Source organism: Apostichopus japonicus, chromosome 9, assembly GCF_037975245.1.
Source record: "Apostichopus japonicus isolate 1M-3 chromosome 9, ASM3797524v1, whole genome shotgun sequence".
Lineage (NCBI taxonomy): Eukaryota > Metazoa > Echinodermata > Holothuroidea > Aspidochirotida > Stichopodidae > Apostichopus > Apostichopus japonicus.
In genome coordinates this window covers 16,370,076-16,397,628 of record NC_092569.1, presented here as the reverse complement: position 1 = coordinate 16,397,628, position 27,553 = coordinate 16,370,076, and the positions used below count along the sequence as shown (strand labels likewise).

Here is a 27,553-nt window from a genome sequence, read left to right as displayed (position 1 = left end):
AAACATAAATCCTTACCCTTGTATAAACTAACCTTAATGGGGAGCATTACTGCCTGATTGACTCTTCGCATACTTTTAGTATAGATATATTTTCCCCAACAATAATGACCTTTATCATGTTGTTCCTTTACGACTTCATTAATTGAAAAATAAAACATAAAATTTCCCTCCCTTATTCGCCCTTATGGCCCTTATCCACCCTTATCCCCTTATCCGCCCTTATCCTCCATATTGGAGGAGAGGGAGGCAGACAATCAGCTGTTTACGACGTCATACATGCATCTGAGAGAGTTCTTGAAAATCCGTTGCCAACTTAAAACATATTTACATAGTTCATTTTTACACAACTTGTAAGACTTTAGAATATTTAAAAAAATATGTTAAACAACTTTAAATAAATTTGCGTAAATTGGTATTTAGCAAGATGACTGTCAACACAGACGCACAGTGATTGTCATTGTTTGCTACCAAATATTAAACTTACGGCTCTATCACTTTTTTTTTTTTTCTGAAATCACTATATTTGTGTCGCACCTTATGTCGGGGTGATGGAGTCAGTTCTACGCAATAGTCATCTGGGATAATGTTGGCTTCAGTCATGTTGAAATTGCTCGAATGAACGATACTTTTCATCGACGAAGTGGTGATCGCAGTCACAGTGTCGAGTAGTGTTACTATATGACTAAGTTATATAGTAACTATACTTGTTACCTGAACTACGATTGTGGACATTGGACGATACACTATTTAGGCCTAGGCTACATCTCGTCTGTATACATTACTCAAAATCGAACGCAAGATGGATGAAGTTATTATTCTTTAGATTTCTGGATAATAGACTCCAATTCAACAGTTGTAATCATTTGAAAATCAGTTATAGTTGAGTAGTTTCAGCGTATACCGTACGCAAGCGGTGTTTTGTGTGTAGCGGTACTAGGAGATATTTTTGCATAGCGGCATGTCCAAATCTGCCTATGTGCATGTGTCACGTCATGCAAACTTTGCATCCTGGGTAATTTCACAAAAACATGGTACCTTGCAGAGATCGTTGGTGCGATTTTATATAATTAAAAAAACTCGTCTTTCCCTGGATATGGAGGTTTGATACTGTTAAATTGTATCCTCTCGATTGTAGATATATATTAGAGTTTTTGGCACTGCTTAAGGGGCTTCACAGCAGTTTCCTTAACAACATTTAAATGTCGATGGTTAGCTGCGGGAAAAAATTTCAGTTAATTGAAAGTTGTACGTATAGGTGAAAGGTTAATAAGCCGAGTGTAATATATATGCGATATAATTTGTGTTATCGAAAGAGATATTCTGAATTGGTTTAAGATGTAATATGAATGTAATATAACTAATGTGAACATTAAAGTCACAATTACGTCTTTACAATTGAAGCTATCAAAATGGACTAATAGTAATTATCATAATTTTACTCTTTAAGGGACAATAGAGAAACTGTTAGTTTGCGTTTTTATTTACCTGATCATCCAGGTTATAACAAATAGCATAAAGTTAAATGGTTCATAAGCACTTCGGTGACACGTGTCAACAACCACGTCATAGTAAGCAGGGTCAGCTCATAAAGTGGTTGAACTGGTTCGCTGCCAGAAAGCTTACTTCATTTCTTCTTGAGATTTGCGATCGTTAAGACCAAGACAAATAGTCATGATGCAGTTCATCCTAACATTTTGTGTTTTGGGACTCTTCTCTCAACTTCCAGCTTTCCAGGCAGAAACCGTAAGTTTCTTTTATCTTTCAACAAATTCAAGTTGAATATTTACTTGTTATAAATGAATTTCTATCTCAATTCTCAATAATTTTTAAACTAAATATGATTTTCAATTTCTCTTAACCATGCTGTTTGAGATTATTGTAGGTGTTCTATTGGTGTATTTGTCTGTTCTTAAAATATTGATATTATTGTACTTAATCTCCTTATTTACGATAAAATATAGAATTCTCATTGTTAACTACCTCATGTGCACAATAAAATATAATAAGTTTAATTACACCATATCATAAACATGGATAGGTTTGAAAAGTGGTCTAAATATCAGTTATTTTCTTATAACAACGATAATAACTCATTTTTTTTAAACGAAAACAATAAGCAATTTAAAACTGACATTGACATGTCGATACATCGTGGAAACGATCACATTTCAAACGGGTATTTAATTATCGTACAACATAGCAGACAAACTATAACAATTATCGAACACAAACGTGAAAATAATTATCATATGTAAGGATATAACCTTTGGATTCCTGAACAAAGATTAATTGAATTTTTTCCTTAAGCCAACTTTAACTTGCTTCTAAGCTAGTAAATCAATACTATAGTAAAAACATAGTTCCATTATCCATTTTTGGTAATTCAAATTTATATTTTTAAAAATAAATGGGTGAAGGTGGCTTGCTAGGTACATAGTACAGTGCGATACCAATAAATAAATGCATTGAAACAATAATAGTAACTATTTGAAGCAATTTATAAAACTTAACACTTTCTTATTAATGGATTAGCTAAGTTAGATTAAATGGTTGAATAATGTCTGAAATAAAAATACTCATAAATCATAAAAAGTTGAAGTTGCAAGAAAGATTCAAGCGTATCATCTATATGTTAAGAAAATATAAAGCAATAATTTCAAACGTCACATTTATATTCCGTTAATTACATTTAAGACTAAAGCAGATCATAAGTAGGCAAAAACGGTTAAAGTTGTTTTAACTTGTTGAATTGTTTAAATAAACAATGCAACGATTTTGGCAATTGTGAATATCTACTCAGGATACCCACTGTTATATAAATGTATTTATTCTACCGCGAGACTCATTGTTTATATCAATCGACATTGTAGTTTGTTCTTCCTGTGTTTGGAGCGCATTCCTTCCTTGAAATTTCATCAAGGAAATCGTGACAGAATTTCTTTTTTATAGCAGTTTAAAAAATTGATAAGAAAATATCTCAACTTAATTTCATCAAGTTTAAAACATGTCTTGCTAAAGTAAAATATCAGTCTATGTTTTTTGTCACCGTTGTATCGTGTTTAATAATAATGGCCTTTAAAATCTCTCTCAGATAAATATTTCTCCCCAATTCATTGGACATGTATTGTATATTTTGTTGGACAAAATTTGGTGGCGAATATTACGTACATGTTATGATAGATGCTACTTTTACCAGTAATCAGTTCTCAAACTTCAATTGCTGATATTCTTAGATGGGCATTCTCATTTTTTTGCGCCAAGAAATATATAAATTTGACAAATGTGTTTTCAATTATACCTTTCAAAATAACAACTAACCTGATTAAGGAATCGATTAGTAGATAAAAACCTGATGCTAAAATATATGTCTACAACTTACTGTGAATTACTTAAGAAAGCAATAAGTTATTAATTTTAACAAATGTTAACGCTCTTGACACTTTGCTGCAGAATCTAGTCTTTCAATATTATAGCACAAACAAAGTATGAACATTCATATTTGACATTTAATCTAAACGTAGGTGAATTATGAGACGTAGGGTACTGTACAGAAACTCAGAGCAACCAATCAAACTTAAAACGTCTTTATATTTACATTATATATTGTGGAATGATGCCTTAAAATCATAAATCATTCTCATAAATCACAAACAATTGTTGTAAATACTGAATCGATTATATTCGATATGATTCTACTAAGTACCAGTACATATATATTGAACAATATTTTTATAATAATTTCGTCATATATTTCATTTAATAAACTTACCATTAACACAGACCAACATACCAAGGAGAGAATAAAGTTGCTTTGGCTTGTTTAACTCTGTAAATAAACCAAACAACAAAATTTTAAAAATTTTAAATATCTTATCGGGACACACACTACTGAAAGGTATTTATTTTACCGAGACACTCATTTTTAACATAAAAATTAGGAATAAACTGTACTCTCGCGTGTTTTTAGCGCATGTTTTCCTTGGCATGACATCGACGACATAGCGATGGAATATCAAAATATTTTAATAACAGTTTAAACAAATAACAAGAATCCCTCATTGCTTTAATCTGATGTAGTCTTGAATATAAACTTTAAAAGAGCGCCGTATTACTACAAAGGAACACTGAGCAATTTGGTTATGACTGAGACTGATTTAACTAGAATATTTGGTTTTAGTAGGCTCAATAACGTTGTTGCATCGTATGAAGTAATAAAGGCCTATCTTTGGAAACATTGAAAAAATTGGAGAAGGCGGTCAAGAATCCATTACAATTTTTGAACAATATAGAAAGCGAATATCGCAATTGATGATAAAATGTTGTCTAGATCAGTGAGTTGAAGTTTATCAATTTCTCAAACACAACATTGATTAATATGATGCATTCCATGAAGCTTTAATTGTAATCAATTGTATCGGTGGTATAATTTTATGAGGGAGTTTTAATAAGTATTATATATTATTATTGACAAATACATCATACGTGCCATAGGAGCAGAATGGCGCAACTTACTTAGCAAACCGAACATTGAAGAATTGAGAATTGCGATAACGACTAATTTAACTAGGATAATTAATTTGTACGTACATGAAAGTCATTTCGTAATATGTTCATCTATCCTAAATATCTTACTAAACGATAATTAATTCAAGTAAGCACTGCTTTAGTCGTATTTCCCTTTAATACACAAACATGAACATTAATATGAGATGTATTTATGAAAATTGTGATCGTCTAGAACGAGTCATATTACTCTCTCAATTCCTGTCGCGAAAATTTAAGCGCCACATATTATTGTTTTATCTAGGTTATACAGAATACAAGCGGGAAAAAGGGTACGAATGGCGTTGAGTGTGTAATTTGTTTATTCATATATTCTATCATCTAAATAATGTCAAAACTTATTTTACGAACAATCATGGTTGCCAAAAAGTAAACACAACGACAACACAGTATTAAAAAGAAACATATCTTGTTTTTATTAAAATATGTCACGGCTTAACGAAAATTTCATAAATGTTATAAACTGAATACCTATACTGTGTTGGAATAAAGTGATGGAATAGTGTCTCTTGATTTCCCGTTATGTTTCCTACAAAAGAGCTAATATCTGAGTAAAACAGAAAGATCTTAATATGAATAATACAGAAACATTGTCACAGGAGTGAGGTCAAAGTAAATGCCTCTCTATCAGTGAAATGATTAAAATGACCTAATGGTGACATAGTTCATGATACCTGATTTCACTTCGTTGGACCTTAACTAAAGATTTGCAGCAAATTAAAATAGCCTTGGAACTAAATTGATTTCGGCGGTAAGTACCCTTTACAATCGAGTCCCTCATGCCTATCGGAATGTCCTTTTAGTGATTTTGTTGAATTTATATTCAATTTTCATATCTCCATGTTAGAATGTTGAACGGGAAAATTCTGGGAGGAACAAAAGAAGCACTGGAGGTAAGAAATATGTATCATTCTCTTGATTTTTTATTAACTATTTCAAAGAAACTTTTACATGAATCTTATACACACAAAAAAAAATTCACGTTCTAAAAAAGGACATTACAAGTATGCATGTTATTTGTTTTTTTCACTTAAGAGGTTCCCATCGATATATATGATTCATTTAACTTAATGAGTCATTAATATCATTGATTTTGATAGACAATTATTGTGATTTCTGTTTTTTTTTACATACATTTGTTTAATATGATGTTATACTTCCGTTTCGTGATGTAGTAATTAAATATGCACAATACCTACTACCTTATAACACCATCGGCATATTAATATTTATTTAAGCTTTCCTCAAATAAAGATATACTGTGGATTATTTAATTTGGTTACAAAAAATACTGTAAAACAAAAACTTAACCGCTTTAAAAGCTAGCTGGAATCAATTTATGTAAAAACTGAGAGCCTTTTAATGTTTTTCGCGGTGGTCTAAAGGAGACCAACATTTGTCGATTAATCTTAAACAAATATAGCTACTAGAATTTATCGGGATTTTTAAAATTAGTTTACTTCATTTATAATTTCGGATTGAATATAACTTAATTTTCATTTTTAATTTGGGCTTCATGCCTTTAAGAAACTATTATGATAGATTTACCCATCGGGGAATAAATACATATATAGTATTCATGTCACTGAAGAAAAAAATTCTCTCATCAAAAACAGTATTACAGAAACGGAATTAATCAGTCATATTAATGATCTTAATTAACAATAATTTTGACTTCTGCTTTTGTGGTCTTTTACATTTATACTTATGTTTCTTGATTTGGTAATTATATATAAACTAAGACCTACTACCGTTAGACATGATTTCTTCTTCACTAAATGGCGTACTCGGGATTTTGTAGTTTGGTTAAATTAAAAAATATCGAAAAATCGAAAAGCAACACACTTTTATCACTGACTGAAAAGTACACAAAATAATGTTTTTTTTTTAAGGTTTGTCGCGGTGAAAGGAGGAAAAATTTATCGTTCTAAATTAAATCGACATAGTTACCAAAACTGATCAAAACTTGCTTGTTATTCTTTTAGTTCATTAATTATTATTCTGTTTATTTGTTGTTTCTTTTTACGATTTTACAATGTGTACTTCCATGGTTATATTTTCGAGCAGAAAAATGTATATGGAAGATTTACGTTTAAAACTTTGACAAAATTTTTCTCTGCAAACAGTAATTTTCACATTAATCGAGGGTTAGGTAAACGACACATCGAGTTTGGTAGTTCACTTAAAAAGTTTCTTTCATTTCTACAGAGTCTTCCTACTTTTTTTACCAAGAGCCAGAATATCCTCGAGATTGTAAAGAAGTTTACGACCAATGTGAAGGGAGTTCCTCTGAATCTGGAGTTTATCTAATTAAGCCAGATGGAGCCAATGAACCTTTCCAAGTTTACTGCAATAACTCAATTGACGGAGGAGGTTGGACGGTAAGAACATAATATCATATTACCCTTAATTGATTTCTATGTAGCGTGCTTGCTGCAGTATGTTGATCAGGCGCGTAGCCAGGAATTTGCCAAGGGAGGGGCGAAACTGTAGATTCGGCATTGAAAACTATCTAAGCGTAGCGCCACCATGGTTGGCGCGAAGCGTACAAGAAAATTTTGGCTTAGAATGCCTCCCAGATCGCTGGAAAAGGCACTTCCCAGGCCTTGTAAGTTGCATCTTAGCATTTTCTCTTTTGAAAATACTAGCGATATCATAAAAACATAAAAAAAAAAAATTAAGCTCAAGGGGGGCGGCTGCCCCCTTCGCCCCCCCCCCCTTGGCTACGCGCCTGATGTTGATAGTGTATATTCTTTTGGTTCAGTAAAACAGATTTCTTTACAAAGTTTATATGTGTTACAGATGATGATTCGTTCGACAAGGCATGCAATCTTCATTATTTTATTTTCAGTTTGATTTAAAAAGGTTACTTAGTGTCAAATTTACCATCTTAGATATGTATTTCTAATAACGCTTAACATAACCTCCCGAGTAACCATTAATATTCCTTAGTATGATTGTTTTCTCTTATAGCGAGACAGTTTTTCGGTACCTCAAAATGTTTCTTTAGCCATATTACTGTTCGCAATATAGGCAAAAGTTATATGATACCAATGTATTTCATTAGAATAAGTAGAATCCAACTGATGCACAGGCTACCGTATCTGTCCAACGTTAGACGAAACATTAAAAGCACTAACCAGACTGATACATTATACCCATCAAACGTACATCGAACAAATGGTTCATTATGTTTAAACCAAATATGGCATGTTTTTTTTTATTTTGAAACTAAACCAGGTCTTACAACGCCGGGTCGACGGTTCAGTAGAATTTTACAGAGACTGGGATGATTACCGAGATGGCTTTGGTTTCCTTAAAAGGGAATTTTGGCTTGGCAACGATAAAATATCACTCTTAACTAACCAAAAGGATTACATGCTTCGCATTGATTTAAACAACGTGAATGGAGATCCCTATTTTGCGAAGTACGACCTGTTTAGGATCAGCGATGAAGAGACTAAATATCGTTTAGTTGGCCTTGGAGCATACGATAGCTCCAGCACAACAGGTGGGTACATATAAACCTCGTGGATTTTGCTTGTCATCACCTATACCTTATCTAAGATATTTCAAAGTACTGAAGATTAGCAAGGAGTTTATCAACGCCTCAAACAAATTATGCATAACTACATTGATCCGTTACCTCCCTTTCTAACGTTTGTTGTCAAATTAAACCGTGTATTTAGTTCGTCAGTTCATTAGCCGACTGTAACATTTCATCAAATATGTAGCATATACGAAAACATTTTAGAAATGATCAGCTCAAGAACAATATTTATAATTATTATCTTATTTACATGTTTTACTATAACATTACATAAATCTTCATAAAACGATACATTACAAGACTCCCAGGCAATGGCCGTTATACTCTACTTCTGTTGTTATCAAAACACTAGACGAATCCATCACGTCAAGGTTGTCAAACTGAGCATACTGTCTTTAAAATATCCATAAATATTAAATAATTTAGGTTTTGTTATTGTGTTCGAATTTGAAATATAAAAAAGTATACTCATGTGTGATAAACGATTACATTGGGAGCTCAAGTATAGAAAGCCGACGGTCATAGACAATTACCGACTCTCTTTTTTTTCAATAAGTACACTGTTTGTGGTCGAATGGAAGAAAGCTGGTCAGGTAAATTGTGGTTGAAATCCATGATTAATGCGCTCCGAAAATGAACTCAGGTTGAAAGATATACCTTAAATTAACTCAGGTTGAAACACGTATACCTCCAGTGACAAACGGACTTGTTATTGATAACAAAAACCCTATTCCAACTTTCCTTTCATCTCCCCATGATTTATAATATTTTGCCATCTTCTCTAATTACCAAAAGACCTCACCTCCGTTCAACTGGAAACATAACGAAAAGAGAATAATAGTAGAAATAAAAGCTGGAATCTCTATAGACTTCTTACACAATGATCCAATAATTTGGTAAATAAAACCATTTATGAAAAAATAATGTTCTTCATAATTGATTTTTTTTTTTACGATTCCAACATACCGGTACCATTGTCGTAGCAATAGTACCTTACTTGAAAAAGACATAATGTGCATGCACGTATCATGAAGTAAAAATGAATCCACAATGTGTGATGTGAAAGTTGGATATTAATTAAGTTTTCATATGAAGGCACTAATAATTCCTTCAAGCGGTGTAAACAACATATATTTGGAAATTGATACAAATTTAGAGAAAATGTTTGTTTAATATGACAGTGTTTCATTTATCATTAATTCTACATAAATTCTACTATGAACCTTCTCTTAATTTATGCCGTGTGGAAATAACTGAAAACTGTTTTAAATATGATAATGCGTTTTATCTGCATCTCGTGTTTCCTTTTCACAGCGTATGATAGAATGGCATACAGCAGGAACATGTCCTTTACGTCATTCGACAGTGACAACGACCCTCATAGTAGTTATAACCTGGCCCAGTATTGTCATGGAGCGTGGTGGTACAAGTCTTATTATTATTATTACTGTTATGCCAATTTAAACGGACTTTACTCAGCGGGAAGTACTAATTACAAAAGCATCCACTGGTATAATCTTCCAGGAAGTTATTACCACATCAAATACGCAGAAATGAAGATACGCCCAGTGTAATACATCAGCGGCAGACAAAAACTCCAATCAAAAAACATGAAGTTCCATCAGGGGTCACAGAGTCCCGTGAGAAATAAAGTTTACATCTAAATTTTAACAATTATATCTCAAACAAGGCACCAGCAAACGAGTGCTTCTAGAGAAATGAACTTACAACTTTCGAACACAATGAACGAATAATTTCACTTTACGAATAACTTTAAATATACCTCTTCCTCAAAACCGATAACCGCTTTTTGATAATATTTGCGAATGACTGAAAAAGAATAAATTTCAAGTAATATATCTACCCTGAGAGTTAATCCTTTGTCCTGTATGTGTGTTGAATATTTAAACAGCAGTGTTTCGTTGTATCGATCGGCTTCCCAAGGGAGCGCTCTGTCGGGACTTCTTGGAAACGAGAGGTAGTTATAGCTTACCTGTTCGATCGTATTCACTGCTAACCAGTGTGTTGTTATTTTGCATGTATTGACATTGAATACCAAAGTGATCAAGTTTTTGAGAAATGCAGGTTGATTCCGGCCAAAGAAGTAGGTATTCTTATTTAATGTTCACGTATAATTTCTTATAAGTTCTACCATGTCTTTAGGATTTATGTTTTACGGGCCTAACAGTAAGCAGTGTATAGGCTATGTACTGATTCATTTGAGTATACTCGACAACTTTGTCTACCCGGCCGTATTTATGGGGTTGGGCAAGTGTTTACTTTGACTGTTCCGGCCGCGAATAGTTTTTTTTCCCAAACTGAACTGACACTGACATTTTTTTCCTCGATTCTGATTGGCTCTCAGCGAGCCAATAGGTTTCCGTACGTGTAGGTTATAAGGCTATATAACTAGTAAACAAGTCAAAAGACACAGACATATCGTCAAATGCCTTTTTGTGTACACTCACTGGCTGGCACAGTCGCTCGCCGTCTTCATGGCCACTGCATATTCGGCCTAATATGATTCATTGACTGAATACATTTTTAACCTATGGTTATAAAACTAACTCCGAATGTACACAGCTCGTTCATATGTACATCGGCTACATGTATACAAATTCACTGAAATGCACTGCGTTTTATTGTGTTGTACACTATACACAGTACAATAGGCTACATTACATTTGTTGTGTAGAGCGGAGTCAATCGAGTAAACAAACGATCGAGGACTGCCTATAATGGGCGCAGTAGTTGGAAATAGTTGCTTCATCGTGTTAAGAACACTTTAAACTTTCGTTCATATAGACCTACCAAAAGTTCTGGAAAGTTGTTAATATGAATATGTTGAATTTGTTCGTGTTGATCATACTGATATCGACAGAGTATGGAGGGATCCATGTTGAATCCTAAAGTATATCACGTGCTCGCTGAGACCCAATTAGAATCGAGGAAATAATTTCAGTGTCAGTTCAGATTGGGAAAAAATATTCGCGTTCCGGCCGGGATTCGTGCGTGTGTGTTTGTGTATTGTTTTTTTGTCAATATGCTTTGGTTTGGCGAGCCCTGTAAAGGTCACTTAGTCATTTTTTTTTTCTGGATGTAGAGTTGGCTGGATTGTGTGTAGCTAGGCTTAGTGTATAATCAGGGGGTTGGACAACTTCCTAGTACAAGCTCGATAATACATTTACGGCTTGGCAAGTTTGCAAAATAATGGCGCTCTTCTTAAATGATTTTCTTGATTATTTCTCTTTATTTTCCTCGAATACAGATTAAATAAATATACTTATACAAAAGCGGAATTTGCCAGTGAGACAATTTCTTTACTCCGTGCGCCAAGCAGTAAGCTGGTGACGAAGGTAATAATGTTAGCACCTTTAATTGAAAGTAGCTTGTCCCCTCCCCCCACATCCCCTATTCGTAGAAATATATGATCACTTTGATAAACATGTGAACATATGTATGATCTCTTTAAGGTTATTGTCAATATAACTGTTATGTTATCATACAACTTACCAAAGTGTTACTACAAATAATAGTAAATAACAATCCGCACAAGTATCAATAAATTTGCCTAAAATTGCATCGTATTCAAGAAATCATTCTATAGGCTATATATGATGATGTTAATGTTTGCTTGTTTCTGGGTGATTGCATTTTAGAGTACATTAACGATTCGAACATAATTGAGGATATTTCATCAGTTAAGATACATTCCTTGATCCACATACAAAAACGAAAGTCATAACGTGATACACTTAATGAAAAGCAGCCAGTCTATAAATTTCTTTAAAAAAACGAATTCGAAGTATGTATTACATCCCTTACCACCCCCGCTCTCCATAAATATATATATATATATATAGAGTAGGTTGGCGTCTATCTTGGCGCAGAGTGCTCTATGTCCATTGGACAGAGCGGAATATATGTTGATACTAGATGAGACTAGTGGAACACTAGTAGTTGTAACTCGGAGTTTCACGCTTTGTAGCGATCTTCAGACAATATATATATAGATAGATAGATAGATAGATAGATAGATAGATAGATAGATAGATAGATAGATAGATAGATAGATAGATAGATAGATAGATAGATAGATAGATAGATAGATAGATAGATAGATAGATAGATAGATAGATAGATAGATAGATAGATAGATAGATAGATAGATAGATAGATAGATAGATAGATAGATAGATAGATAGATAGATAGATAGATAGATAGATAGATAGATAGATAGATAGATAGATAGATAGATAGATAGATAGATAGATAGATAGATAGATAGATAGATAGATAGATAGATAGATAGATAGATAGATAGATAGATAGATAGATAGATAGATAGATAGATAGATAGATAGATAGATAGATAGATAGATAGATAGATAGATAGATAGATAGATAGATAGATAGATAGATAGATAGATAGATAGATAGATAGATAGATAGATAGATAGATAGATAGATAGATAGATAGATAGATAGATAGATAGATAGATAGATAGATAGATAGATAGATAGATAGATAGATAGATAGATAGATAGATAGATAGATAGATAGATAGATAGATAGATAGATAGATAGATAGATAGATAGATAGATAGATAGATAGATAGATAGATAGATAGATAGATAGATAGATAGATAGATAGATAGATAGATAGATAGATAGATAGATAGATAGATAGATAGATAGATAGATAGATAGATAGATAGATAGATAGATAGATAGATAGATAGATAGATAGATAGATAGATAGATAGATAGATAGATAGATAGATAGATAGATAGATAGATAGATAGATAGATAGATAGATAGATAGATAGATAGATAGATAGATAGATAGATAGATAGATAGATAGATAGATAGATAGATAGATAGATAGATAGATAGATAGATAGATAGATAGATAGATAGATAGATAGATAGATAGATAGATAGATAGATAGATAGATAGATAGATAGATAGATAGATAGATAGATAGATAGATAGATAGATAGATAGATAGATAGATAGATAGATAGATAGATAGATAGATAGATAGATAGATAGATAGATAGATAGATAGATAGATAGATAGATAATTTAAAACACCTGTGAACATGATAACTTTAACTGTTAACACAGTACTTGTTAGTTAGTCTATAGCAAACCCTTTACCATATAAAGTATTATTATAAATAGCAATAGATAACCATCCGCCAGAGGATTAATACATTTGGCAAAAACTACATCGAAATGAAGATATCATTCAATATTAGATACTAAATCTTGTTTATCTTTGCTTGTTTCTGGATTATTGCATTTGAGAGTACATTAACAAATCGAACATAGTTGAGGAAATTGTGTCGATTCAGAGGATTTAATGAACAAACTTTCGGCTTCGTCGCGGCTAACGTGCTAGTTACCAGTACAAGTGTATAATGTTATATATTGAAGTAGTAGTTTAACAATTAGTATGTGTGCAAGACAAATGGAAAATTATTTGAAGTAGACCCAGCTATTTTGGAGTTTCAAGTCACAAGAAGAGCAGAAACATCACGTGTTAAAACCTCGAAACATGCTGGACTTACATTGACGTTTGGTGAGCGTTAATTTAGCTACGGAAAACATATAACACACTTCTTCCATTTGAGGTAGGAGCGTAATTTATAATAATCGCTCACAGAGACCATGCGCCCACCCCCCTCCCCATCTCTACCATAGATGGTCAGTCGGGGTAAATGGATCATTCGGGGTACTTTCCTCATTCAGTTGAAGAAAAATTGAGTTACTTCTATACGGCTGTGCACTCATCTTTTTTTTTCAATATCATACGAAATTTTTGTTATCAAAAACTGGCATTTAGCGCTACTTGTATTTATTTAATTCATTGTCTTAATATGTATCAGTTTGAACGCTTTGGTGTCTGAATTGTTCATTCTTTGATTGTTAAAAAACAACAAAATCCCTGAATAGGAGACGGCTTTAATTAATGACACCAGGGCAGCACCCATACCTTTGTGGAATCCTTGATTCACCACTGCCCCATGCAAGTCACTACCCAAGTCACTGGGGGAATCTTTTAATTTATTATTTAGCGTAGGGTTCCCAGATGGCAATTCAATACATCTCGTAAACTTGGAGGGGAGGGATTTCGTGAATATGCCATATTTGTAAAAGATACTTCAAGGTTTACAAAGAGATATGTGACTAGAAGTTCCATCATTTGATTATCTGAAACTCTTGTTTTCTCAATTAATTGATAAACCAGAGCAATCCCGCAAATTGCTTTTGAGTTCATCCGTAGGTGTAGCAAATGCGCAGACGGGGCGTTGCATTCTCACTGTCGATCACAATAGCAATAAGTAAGGAGGAGGGGGTTACCTGCATCTTACCATACCACTCTAACTTGACAATGTCATATTGTCACTCGACCTTTATTTTTATAAGATTGTTTAATAGTCATAACATCAGACAAAACAATAGACAAATTTGCAAGTTTTAAATTCCGTCTTAGTTTAGCTCTAAAATCCTGTTAGCTTAGTTCTTAGCTTAAAACAAAACTAATTGAAAGTAATTCATCTTACCAACGGATTATAACCATTCATTGCTTTATATGCGCCGCAACACGACTACTTTCCGTCATTTTCCAATTGATTTACTTTCATATTATTAAACTTGTGTATTACATTTAATATTATTTTCAAACCATGTTTCCATCGCTGTTGTTAATGGTCATTACGTTGAAACATTACAATTACCAAGATAATAATAATAATAATAATAATAACAGCCAAATGCAATTCGTAACGCCGTAAGAAAATCACTGTTTGAGAAGAGCGCCCTCAATTTTTCAGAGCTGCATAGTTTCGACTGTAATAGGCAATTGAGATTCGATGGAGCTTTACAGCCACGCCCTGAATAACAGAGGGCGCTATCATATCGACCCTATCTAGTTCCTCGAAACTTGCACTGACTTGAATTGACTGACTGCAGATCATAACAGTACCGGGAGTTGATAATTTATATTATAAACTATTTCTGGAGTAACTATGGACTAAGAGATCTTTTGAAACATATTTTCGAACATTCCAGTTAGACTAACTGTTTTAAGCACTTGTGTTTCATAGAGCACTTGTTTTTCCTAGGCAAAACTGCACACAAGTGGAACCTTAACTAGACAATCACCAAGCGCATTTCCATACAAGATTCATATTACATACATTGGGCCAGATATGACAGCGCCCTGGGTCCATAAAATTACACGTCATCATACACCAGAATGCCTTCACACTTTGCGTGTCATGCCAGTATCAATCATTAGACCATTAAAGAGTCAATGGACATACATGTAAATGCAGCTCTACCCTTGGAATATATACTACGGTTCTTTTATTGTCCATTGCTGCTCACCTAATGTAAGCAAGTAACTGATTAAAATAATGAAAGAAAATCATCTCCTAGAAACTTTTCCATAGTGCTATTGAACACGTCAAAAAAACTCCAATATGAATGTATTGCAAATTTCCCACTTTTTCATCTGTGTTTGAAAGTGAATAGGATTATTCAGGTACTGCGTTTTTAATATCAAACATTTTGACAACTCGAATAGTTTTTACAAGTCCATTATGCATTCCATTATAAATAAAAAAAATAAAAAAATTCGCACAATTTTGGCCGAATCGAAGAGATCAAGCAAAAGTGATCATTGACTGCAGATAACATTCGTTCATTCCTCCCATCCCCTCCTTCTCCCTCGACCACGAAATGTATGCTTTTTCTTTCTTCATATCGTACATAATGTATGTATATAAAGACATACATTACACACAAGCAGAGGATGAAGTATATCCAATATGTATTTATTGTTATTTCTTACTACAACCTGTCTCTATAAAGAGAATTGAAAAAATATTCCTCCGCGGCTGAAATATTGTCATCAATTCTTAGAATTTTACTGAATACATACATAGCCAACCAAAACACACCCTGCTAATTTTACTGGAATATTTTAGCAATGATAAACTGTAAAGGTTAATTTGAAATACACTAAACTGGTTTTCCTTAACAGAGAACGACTGCATATAAATTTAAAACTTGTAAATTCTACATGGGCCTGATCTGTTTATCTGTATAAATCTTGATGGCTGGCATATCATTTTACAGGGGATGATTTCCTTTATCTTTCCTGTTGACGTAATCAGCTCTGGCTATCACATTGCTTCTCTTTCTACGCAGCACTACACACGTCTTCTACAACCACTGAATGCTCAGACCACGTGTATGTATGTCTTTGTGACAGGCAACAATTGATAAAAAATTTCATTCTCATTCTCAGCGGTCATAAAGGAGAATAGCCGACACAAGTCGATATCACGATTACACTATTAGAAAGATGGAAAGACAGTCAGTGTCGGCCTTAACTTCAAGGCAACTGTTTAGTAAGACCAACTGAAATAAATCAATGAAACCGTTTGATCACTGCTGTCATATTGTCTTAGATGGTCAGAGGTTTACTGTACACATACTGTTCAATATATGATATGATTGATGTCGTCTTACGTCATAAATTCCATTCATTAAAAGAACTCCCTTCTATTGCCTGATAGACTATTCACATGCTTTTAGTATACATATTTACACCACCAATAATGTCATTTATCATGTTATTCCTTTACGACTTCATTGAATAAAACAAAAAGTCAAATTCCCCGCCCATAACCCCTTATCCGCCCTTATCCTCCATATTGGAGGAGAAGGAGGCAGAAAATCAGCTGTTTACGACGTCATACATGAGCCTCAGAAGTTCCTGAAAATGCGTTGCCAACTTTAATAATATTAGCATAGTTAATGTTTGCACAACTTGTAAGACTTTAGGATATTTATTAAAAGAATGTAAAGCACTTTCAAAATTCAAGTAAATGTAAACTATTTAACCAATTTTGAATGTTAGATGCATACGTACACTGAATGTCGTGTATAAATAAATCTGCCTAAATTGGTATTTTGCAAGATGAATGTCAACACAGACGTCCTTTGATTGTCATTGTTTGCTTTCGAATTCTAAACTACGGCTCCATCACATTCTTCTGAAATTACTATTATTTTGTCGCACATTATGTCGGGGTGATGGAGTCAGTTCTACGCAATAGTCATCTGGGATAATGTGGGCCTCAGTCATGTTAAATTGCTCGAATGAACGATACTTTTCATCGACGAAGTGATGATAGCAGTAACAGTATGTCGAGTAGAGTTACTGTATGACTAAGATATATAGTAACTATACTTGTTAATCGAACTACGATTGTGGACATTTGACGATACACTATTTAGGCCTAGGCTACATGTCGCCTGTATACATTACTCAAAATCGAACACAAGGTGGCTACATGGTGACTTAAGTTATTTTTTTTAGATTTCCGGATAATAAAGTCCAGTTCAACCCGGCTGTTGTAATAATTGTAAAATTAGTGATAGTTTAGTAGTTTCAGCATATACCGCACGCGAGCGCTGTTTTCTGTGTAGCGGTACTACTAGAGTATCCGCAGAGCGGCAAGTCTAACTCTGCCAAGGTACATGTGTGACGCCATGGCAACCTTGCATCCTGGGTAATTTCACAAAAACATGGCAACTTACAAAGCGTGGTGGGATTGCATAAAATAAAACTCGTGGAGGTTTGATACTGTTAAATGATTTCCTCTTGATTGTAGATATATATTTGAATTTTTGGCACTGCTCAGGGGCTTTACAGCAGTTTCCTTAACATCTTTTATCTGTTGATGGTAAGCAACATGAGACGAAATTCAGTTAATTGAAAGTAGTACGTCAGGATTCAAACTTACGGAAGTACTTATAGGTGAAAGGTTAATAAGCTGAGTGTAATATATATAATGCGATACAATTTGTGTTATCGAAAGAAATATTTTGAGTTGGTTGAGATTGTATATGAATATAATATAACTAATGTGACCATTAAAGCAACATCGCATTTCGTCTATACAATTTAAGCTATCAAAATGGACTAATAGTAATTGTCATCATTTTTACTCTTTAAGGGACCATAGAAAACCTGTTAGCTTATGCTTTCATTTACGTGATCATGCAGGTTATAACAAATAGTATAAATGTAAATGGTTAATCAGCTCTTCGGTGACACGTGTCAACAACCACGTCATAGTACGCGGGGTAAGCTCAGAAAGTGATTGAACTGGTTCGCTGCCAGAAAGTTTACTTCATTCCTTCTTGAGATTTGCGATCGTTAAGACCAGAAAAATCGTCAAGATGCAGTTCATCCTAACATTTTGTGTTTTGGGACTCTTCTCTCAACTTCCAGCTTTTCAGGCAGAAACCGTAAGTGTCTTTTATCTTGTTATCAAGTTAAAGTTGAATATTTTAACACAATAATTGTTAAACTAAATATGATTTTTCAGTTGTTCTTTACCATGCTGTTTGAGTTTGTTGTCGGTGTTCAATTGATGTATTTGTCTGTTTGTAAAGTATTGGTATATTGTACTTAATCTACATATTAAAAAAGAAATTCGAGAGTGCTCATTGTGAACTACCTCGTGTATAGGACGTCTTAGTACACCATATCATAAATATAGTTGGGTTTGAAAATGGGTTAGAATATCATTTATTTTATTAAAACAACGATATGAATTCCTTTTTTTTAACGAATACAACAAGCAATTTAAAATTGACAATGGCTTGCCGATATATCGTGGAAACGATCACGTTTCAAACGGGTATTTAATTACATCGTCCAACATAGCAAATAAAATGTAACAATGATCGATAACATAAAAAAAGGAAAATAATTATCATATGTAAGGATATAACTGTATAAATGAACAAAGCAACGATTTTGGCATATGTTAATAGCTACTAAATATAACCGTTATTCTAGAAATGTATTTATTCTATTGCGAGACTCATTGTTAATATCAATCGACATTGTCGTTTGTTCTTTCCTGTGTTTTGAGCGCGTTCCTTTCTTGACATGCCATCAAGGAAATCGTGATAGAATTCCTTTTTTTATAGCAGTAAAACAAGTTGAAAACTACTTACTTAGGAAAGCAATAAATTATTAATTTTAACAAATGTTAACGCTCCTGACACTTTGCTGCCGAATCTAGTCTTTCAATATTACTGCACAAACATAGTTTAAACCTTCATATTTGACATTTAATCTATACGTAGGTAAATTATGAGAGATAGGGTACTGTACAGAAACTCAGAGCAACCAATCAAACTTAAAACGTCTTTATATTTACATTATATCTTGTGGAATGATGCCTTAAAATCATAAATTATACTCATAAATCACTTGATGTAAAACTCTTGATGTAAATATTGAATCGATTACATTCGATGTGAATCTACCAAGTACCAGTACATAATATTTCCAACTTTAAATTACTTTAGTCTATATTTCATTAATTAAACTTACCATCAACACAGACCAACAAACCAAGGAGAGAATAAAGTTGCTTCGGCTTGTTTAACTGTGCAAATAAACCAAACAACAAAATTTACCAAAATTGTAAATATCTAATCGGGACACGCACTACTGAAACTTATTTATTCTACCGAGGGAGTCATTTATGTACACCTTAAGGAATTATGTCTGCATAAAACAGTCAAAATATAGGCTTTTATCTTTGGAAACATTTGAAAACGTGGAAAAGGCAGTGAAGCACCCATTACAAGTTTGATTATTATGATGCATAAATTGTATTGGTGGTCTTAGTTTATGAGGGAATTTTAATGAGTATTATAGATTATTACTAACAAATAAATCATATATGCCATAATGTCAAAATGGTAGAACTTACTAAGCAAACAGAACTTTGAAGGAACAAACGGTGAGAGTACCCACCACACTTAGTACTATTTTAGATAAATCACTGAACTTTCTAACATTTTTAAATTATGTTAACTAGGATAATTCAAATTATATTTGTACGTACATGAAAGTCAATTCCTAATATTTTCATCAATCTTAAATATCTTACTTAACGATAATTACCTCAGCTAAGCACTACGATAGTCGTATTTACGTTTTAATACACAGACGAAAACATTAATGTGAGATATATTTATGAAAATTGTGAACGTCTAGAAAACCGTGTGTTTGTCTCAGTTTCAAGCTATCAAATTTCCTAGTATTTTCTAGATTCATTTCATTTCAAAAAGCTCATTGAATTCAATTTTGATTTTTTTCTCCTACGGGAAGGAATCATATTCCTTTCTCACTTCATGTCGCGGAAATTAAAACGTCTACTATACTGTTTTATCTAAGGTATATAGTATAAGGGCGGGAAACAGGGCAAGAATGACATTGAATAAGTAATTTGTTTATTCAGTCATTCTGTCATCTAAATAGTTTCAACTTTTTGTTTTAACTTTGTCGTCAAACCATGCTACGAAGTAAACACAAAGACCACAGTATAGAATAGAACCACGTTTTGTTTTCATTAAAATAAGTCACGACTTACAGAAAGTTCTATACACACGTTATAGACCCTATAGTTCAACTGTGTTGGAACAGAGTGTTGGAATAATCGATTGACTTCCCATAATGTTTCCTACAAATGAGTCAAACAGAGAGATCTTAATATGAACAATACAGAAACATTGTCAATCGAGTGGGGTCAAATTGATTGCCTCTCTGTCAGTGAAAGAATTAGGATTACCTAAATGGTGACAAAGTTAACGATTCCTGGTTTCACTACATTGGATTTTAATCAAAGATAAACAGTACTTAACAATATTTGAAACTGAATTTCTAATCGTGAATTGATTTCAGCGATGAGTAGCCTTCACAAACGAGACGATCCCGCATATCGGAATGTTGATTCTTTCATATGTCAATTTTCATATCTTCAATTTTAGAATGTTGGACGGGAAAATTCTGGAAGGAACAAAAGAAGCACTGGAGGTAAGAAAAATTTATCATCATTATTCCTTTTTGTTTCTACTATTTTAAACGCATATTTCAATTGTTGGGGGGAAAAAAATCACGTTTTAACAAAGGCCATTACAAGTATGAATGCAATTGTATTTATTTATTTTTTATTTTAGAGGTACCCATCGAAGTAAATGATTAATCTAACTTAATTAATCATTCATATCAGTGAACTCGTTTGACATGTATAGTGATTTTTTTTTTGGTACACACATTTGTTTAATATGCGTTGTACTTCCGTTTTTTTTATTTTGTAACCAACTATGTACCAATATCTACTACCTTATATCATCATCGACTGTTTATTGTGTTTTTAATGCTTTCTTCACATAAAGACATACTTTGGATTATTTAATTTAGTTAGAAAAAAAACTGTAAAACGAAAATTAAGCCACTTTTAAAGCTGGCTGGAAACGACTTATAATTAAAAGAGTTACTATCGGTGAATAAATACATATATAGTATTCATGTCACTTAATATTAAGAACCGTTTTAAAATAATATCATCAAAAACAGTATTAATCGATCAGTCATATTAATGATTTAGATTGACAATAATGGTGATTTCTGCTTTTTTGGTCTTCACATATTTTGGGTTAATATGCGTTAATACTTACGTTTCATGATGTAGTAATTAATATGAACTAAAAACTACTACCTAAAGTCATAATTATTTCTACACGGAAAGGCGTACTCTGGTTTTTTTTTAATTTAGTGAAAAAAAAAGCTAATATGTCTAAAAATCGAAAAGCAAAACGCTTTTAACACTGGCTGAGAAGCCTTTTAATGTTTGTCACAGCGGTTGGAAAGAAGGCAATTATTGGTCGTTTTAAATTTAATTGATATTTTGACCAGAACTTATCAGGATTTATTTTTCTTGCGGGGGAAAGAGGTGGGATATTCTGTGACTTCGTTTAAGGATTCTCTCTATATTTGTTTGTTTTTTTACGATTTGACGACGTTATTTCAATGCTGTTATTCCAAGCAAAAAATCTATGGAAGGTTATGTTTCATATTTGGAAAGCTTTTTTTCTTGCAAACCGTAATTTTCAATTGTATCGATAGAGCGGTAAACGGGACATCCAGTTCGGTAGTTCACTTTAAAAATGATCGCATCCATTTCTTACAAGTTTTTTTTCCTTTCATTACTTCAGACTCCTCCTACTTTTTCTACCAAGAGCCAGAATATCCTCGAGATTGTAAAGAAGTTTACGACCAATGTGAAGGGAGTTCCTCTGAATCTGGAATTTATCTGATTAAGCCAGATGGAGCCAATGAACCTTTTCAAGTTTACTGTAATAACTCAATTGACGGAGGAGGCTGGACGGTAAGAACATAACATAATATTAGCCTTAATTCATTTCTACTTAGCGTGCCTGCTGCAGTATTTTGATATTTTATACTTTATTGGTTCAGTAAAAAGCGATTCCTTGGTACAGATTCTGTGTGTAACAGGTGCTGATTCGTTCGACAAGGCATGCATTCTTTATTCGTATCTTTTAGTTTGATATAATTCTCAGGAAAACGTTACTTAGTTTCAAATTTACCGTCTTATTTCTAATAACGTATAACATAACTTCACGAGTATCCTTTAAATATCCTAAGTATGATTGTTGTCTCTTATAGCGAGACAGTTTTTCGCTACCTTCAAATGTTTCTACAGCCATATTACTGCAATATGGGTAAAAATGAAATGATACCAATGTATTCTGTTAGAAAAAGAATAATGGTGCACAGGCTATCGTATCTGTTCAACGTAAGACGAACCATTAACACTTCCCACACTGACACGTCATACACATCAAAGGTACATCGTACAAATTGTTCATTATTTTGAAACCATTTTTTTTTTTAAACTAAACCAGGTCTTCCAACGCCGGGTCGATGGTTCCGTAGAATTTTACAGAGACTGGGATGATTACCGAGATGGCTTTGGTTTCCTCAATAAGGAATTTTGGCTTGGCAACGATAAAATATCACTCTTAACCAACCAAAAGGATTACATACTTCGAATTGATTTAAACAACGTGAATGGAGATCCCTATTTTGCGAAGTACGACCTGTTTAGGATCAGCGATGAAGAGACTAAGTATCGTTTAGTTGGCCTTGGAGAATACGATAGCTCCAGCACTACAGGTACGTATATATAATATGTCATGCGGTTGCTCTTTGTATTTCCCTGCTGTGTCGAGGCATAACTCTCACTTGGAAGTTAAACATCAGCAGTATTTATATATGATGAACGCAGTGTTTCTATTAATACGATAAATATATCAATACAAAATTTAAAGGTAATAAATAATTGACATTTCGGAAAGATGTGCCATTTGTGACATTTGGCAACGTGCAACCATCATGTATTATTACTACAATTATTACTGAATGTGTTCCAACAATAAAGGTAGTAAACTCTGCATAGGTATATGCCAAGATATATAGTTACTCGAAAAGTCGCTCTAAGATATGATTATAAACATAGAATATTCTTCGTCAAATCCATATCCCGTGTGATCTGAGTGTCAACCAGGAAGTCGGGATATATTGAAGTGGAATGTTATTCCAAAATATGAAATCTCCTATTTCCTACCCTGCTCCCATATAGTCGTAGCAATAAAACCCTTTAGGAAAGTACACAAAAAAAAACACAAAACAAAACAAACTAAGAAAAGGGAATTAAACAGAAACAGAAAACCTTAATATATATATATATATATATATATATATATATATATATATATATATATATATATATATATATATATATATATGTGAAACTACCTATGACAACTGAAGCACATGGTTCTAAGCGTCGTCATTAATTTTCCAATAATTGTAAAAGTTATCCATATATTAATAGCTGCAATTGTAAGGGTCTTGGTTTAATAAATGAGCTTGATGGAAACAAGTGTGAGTGATGTCATAGTTTTACTGTACACTAAATAAAAAAATATCAAAAACCATTGCATTTCCACCAAATCATTTATATCTTACCTTGGAGGAATGCAAAGTCATTACAAATTGATCCCAAAATGGGAATTTATAAAAATCTGACATTGACAGCTGTGATATCACATGTGATTACCACGAGTACTCTTTGAGGCACAACAATGTAACTATCAACATAACAATTTAGAAGGATTCTAACATATTATATTGTATAGCCTGTTCATTATCTCCAACAAATGTATCCAATAAAAGTCCTTCTAATGCATCTATAATATAAGAGAAACGTGTAATCAAATAATAAACTAAAGATCCCTGTCTACTTTATCTCGTATTTGTGTTTTCCTTTCGCAGCATATGATAAGATGGCGTATCACAGGAACCAGACATTTACGACGTTCAATCGCGACAATGATCGTCACTCTAGTTACAACTTGGCCCAGTTTTGTCACGGAGCTTGGTGGCACGGTAGTTATTGTTATAATAATTATTATTCTAACCTGAACGGACTGTACACAGCCGGCAGTACTACTTACAAGAGCATCTATTGGTATAATCTTCCAGGGAGTAGTTACAACATAAAATACGCTGAAATGAAGATACGTCCAGTGTAATACATCGACCGTTCTTAGCAACTAGAATGATCACCGAACACTGTGTCATCGTGATATAGTCTAGACTTGTGAAATATCCGACTATTAACTTAACAACAAATCCTTATGATTTTATAACATCGAATGATGAATATTAAAGGAAGATGAATACAATTATTTCCAGACTCGTCCATCTTGATTTCTTTTTTCATTGTGAAACCATTGTGGCTTTCATCGAGCGTTTTTAATGCAAATTAAATTGTTTTCATTACTAAAATGAGATTGACAGTAATCGAGGACAATGCCCAATATATAGGCTACAAAACAAAAAACCTTTATCCACAATAACTCCGGTTTACAGGTTTTGCCTCGCAGCAATCTTCCACTCCTCCACCCCTATCTACCGTTCAAGAAAAATAATATTTCACTTGACCGCAGCCCTGCACGACTTCACCTATTGGCCCCATCCCCCAACCCCTTCGACCCAGCCACTACGACCCAGTACAATGAAAAAAGTGTGGGGCCCGTCCTGTAGCCATGCACACAATTCGAGTTACTTGTTTTGGTGTCAGCGATAGAATGTTGCGATATATCTAATTACCGTGAAGTGCACAATTACTCACAAGCAATACAGTTCCGTACACGCCAAGAATATTTGCTTACTTTCTCATGTAGTCCTATATATGAAACGAATTATCATTAAAAATCAATCGACTAGATATGGCAGTGCAACAATTTTTCCTTTACTCGCCAATTTTCAACGTAATCCTCAACGTATACACGAAAATATCTTTTAAAGTAAGACATTGTTCTCTCACCGTGGGAACTTATTAACATATTCCATTCTAAAGTATTAAATTCGTCCCGATACATAATATTGGGTTAAGGATCACAGGTACGAAGACAAGAGGATGTTGTTATGTTTGAATTGAAACAACATATAAATTTGAATTAGAAAGCATAATGCTTTTATGACTTGTTGAACTCAAAATATGTACCATGAGTTGCAAACATCTCATTCACCAACTTATATCACTAAAGAGGACGAATACTTATTTAAATATACTTTCTTGTCTTTAAAACAACGTGTAAGATCCTTCGACGAGCACCGACTCTTGAATTTGCTCAGTAAACATAACAAAAAGCTAAGACAAATGTCATGTTTACCTCATTAATACAAAAAAACAGCAAATGCACAATTTTAGCGCTGTCAAATGTGATTCAAATGAGTATGATGATTCTTTCGTTTTTCTTAATTACATTTGCATCGCCATGAGGTTTTTCATTGTTTGTGAAGAGCGCCCTCTACTAAATCGTGGCTTCAGGTGTCCCACCACAATAATCACTCCATTGTTCTTTCAAGAACAGCCAAACCCTAGATAGAAGATTTCAACTGGCATATCCTACCCACCACACGATAGCTGATAACTTTGTCTGTCATGGCACGTGCAAATTTCCATATCATGACCGTTTAGAGGAGCAAGTGTAGCAAACTAAAGCCAACCCTTCCATCTGCTCCCTCGGAGTAATATCCACATTTAACCAAAGAATTTCTAAAATGGTTTATATCACCTTCAATCCTCTCTATTTTAAAATATTCTCTTTTCACATAAGGGCATACAGAAATATGATGGTAACTGATATTATGCTAAAACAAGCTTTACATTTGGTCATCTTTGTGTTTTGTTTTTTTTGTTTTTTGTTTTTTTTTGCTGGTATGGTACCTGCAAAGGAATAGTGTTGACTGCATTAAGCCTCAGGGGTTTCAATAGGGCTCTCCAACCACGCCTAAAATTAACAGCGAGGGTTGTAATATCGGTCTAACTAGTTCCGCGAAACTTGACAAGTTGCAGTGACTGACTGCTGATCATATCAGTACCGTGGGTTGATCATTAGTAGTACTAACGATTTCGTTCGTATTTATTGATCTTCAGATTCGGCCAAGGATATTTGGAAACTGCATTTGAGAGATGAAAAAGTGAAGGAACTACAACTTTACAACTTATTATAGGATATCGGGCCTTCAACCTTGGATTATTCAGATTTCGTATATAAAACATTACTTGAGGAACCATCCTGTACTGACATACTAGGCGTTCACCATCTAAATGTATTCGCATTCTTAGCCTGAACGGTTGCGGAGTGAGAAGCAAAATCGACCGTAATATTCTACCAGAGTATATCAAGAAATTTGAAATGTTTTGTTTTAATGTTTGTAAACTAACACTGAGGAGATTGATCCTACTAACTTTCCGGGTTTTTCGATTGTTCCTGCTACGAAGCCCGCGAACAAATTCCAATATGGCTGAATTTTCGGGATTGCATTGTTAATTGAATCCTCTTTGTCCGGCAATTACCAGTTACTCTCAGATATCTCGTTTAGATACAACATTGTTGACAGCGATTGACTATAGTGTCGTTGGTTACCAAGTGAGTATGGGTGGTACCTACATACCACACGAGAATTATAAATACCCGGATGATCCGGATATGTTGGATGTCGTCGCCAACGATTACGTTCCATTCATATATATGTACAATGGTGCCTTGATCTATCTCGCGGGAGATTATTATGCAATAACGAACACGCTAAGTAACCTATTTGAAGAGTTTAAAATGCATGGAACTGATTCCGATACTTTATACAATGATTTGTACGCAAAATCCGATCTTGATCTATAAGATATGCTCATCTCGGTACAACCATGGGGTTACTAATAACCAATAACAAAAGGTCGTAAAGATTTGTAAAAGTCTGGATTTACATAGTTACGATAGAATTGGAGAAGACAAAGGTAATGGAACTTTCACATGTGGTGCTACACTGTAGCTTATGCAGAGGTTTTCCCACAATGGACGAATTTTACAGTAGACATTACGGTTGATCATTTCATGTGATTAATGTACACTTTAAATAATGTGTTGGCGGCTAAATTACCAACTTAT

General features: G+C 33.5%; 2 protein-coding genes across 2 annotated transcripts; both read left to right on the top strand.

Annotated features, from left to right (window-relative positions):
* Window positions 1-1,655: 1,655 nt before the first annotated feature.
* On the top strand, window positions 1,656-9,959 carry LOC139972990 (fibrinogen-like protein A). Its single transcript, XM_071979333.1, has 5 exons — window positions 1,656-1,743; window positions 5,411-5,456; window positions 6,772-6,944; window positions 7,804-8,074; window positions 9,428-9,959. Exons 1-5 carry the CDS (start codon window positions 1,672-1,674, stop codon window positions 9,685-9,687), a joined length of 822 nt encoding a protein of 273 aa, XP_071835434.1. The 5' UTR covers window positions 1,656-1,671; the 3' UTR covers window positions 9,688-9,959.
* Window positions 9,960-22,797: 12,838 nt separating this feature from the next.
* LOC139973906 (fibrinogen-like protein A) lies at window positions 22,798-24,784 on the top strand. Its single transcript, XM_071980791.1, has 3 exons — window positions 22,798-22,827; window positions 22,937-23,207; window positions 24,369-24,784. Exons 1-3 carry the CDS (start codon window positions 22,798-22,800, stop codon window positions 24,626-24,628), a joined length of 561 nt encoding a protein of 186 aa, XP_071836892.1. The 3' UTR covers window positions 24,629-24,784.
* Window positions 24,785-27,553: the final 2,769 nt, after the last annotated feature.

Excerpts from the sequence above, each read along its gene's own strand:
- LOC139972990 (XM_071979333.1), top strand. The coding sequence starts at position 1,672 with ATGATGCAGTTCATCCTAACATTTTGTGTTTTGGGACTCTTCTCTCAA. Across the intron at positions 6,945-7,803 it reads TTGACGGAGGAGGTTGGACG|GTCTTACAACGCCGGGTCGA; the intron begins GTAAGAACATAA and ends AAACTAAACCAG. Across the intron at positions 8,075-9,427 it reads CGATAGCTCCAGCACAACAG|CGTATGATAGAATGGCATAC; the intron begins GTGGGTACATAT and ends TCCTTTTCACAG.
- LOC139973906 (XM_071980791.1), top strand. The coding sequence starts at position 22,798 with ATGGTGCACAGGCTATCGTATCTGTTCAAC. Across the intron at positions 22,828-22,936 it reads GGCTATCGTATCTGTTCAAC|GTCTTCCAACGCCGGGTCGA; the intron begins GTAAGACGAACC and ends AAACTAAACCAG. Across the intron at positions 23,208-24,368 it reads CGATAGCTCCAGCACTACAG|CATATGATAAGATGGCGTAT; the intron begins GTACGTATATAT and ends TTCCTTTCGCAG.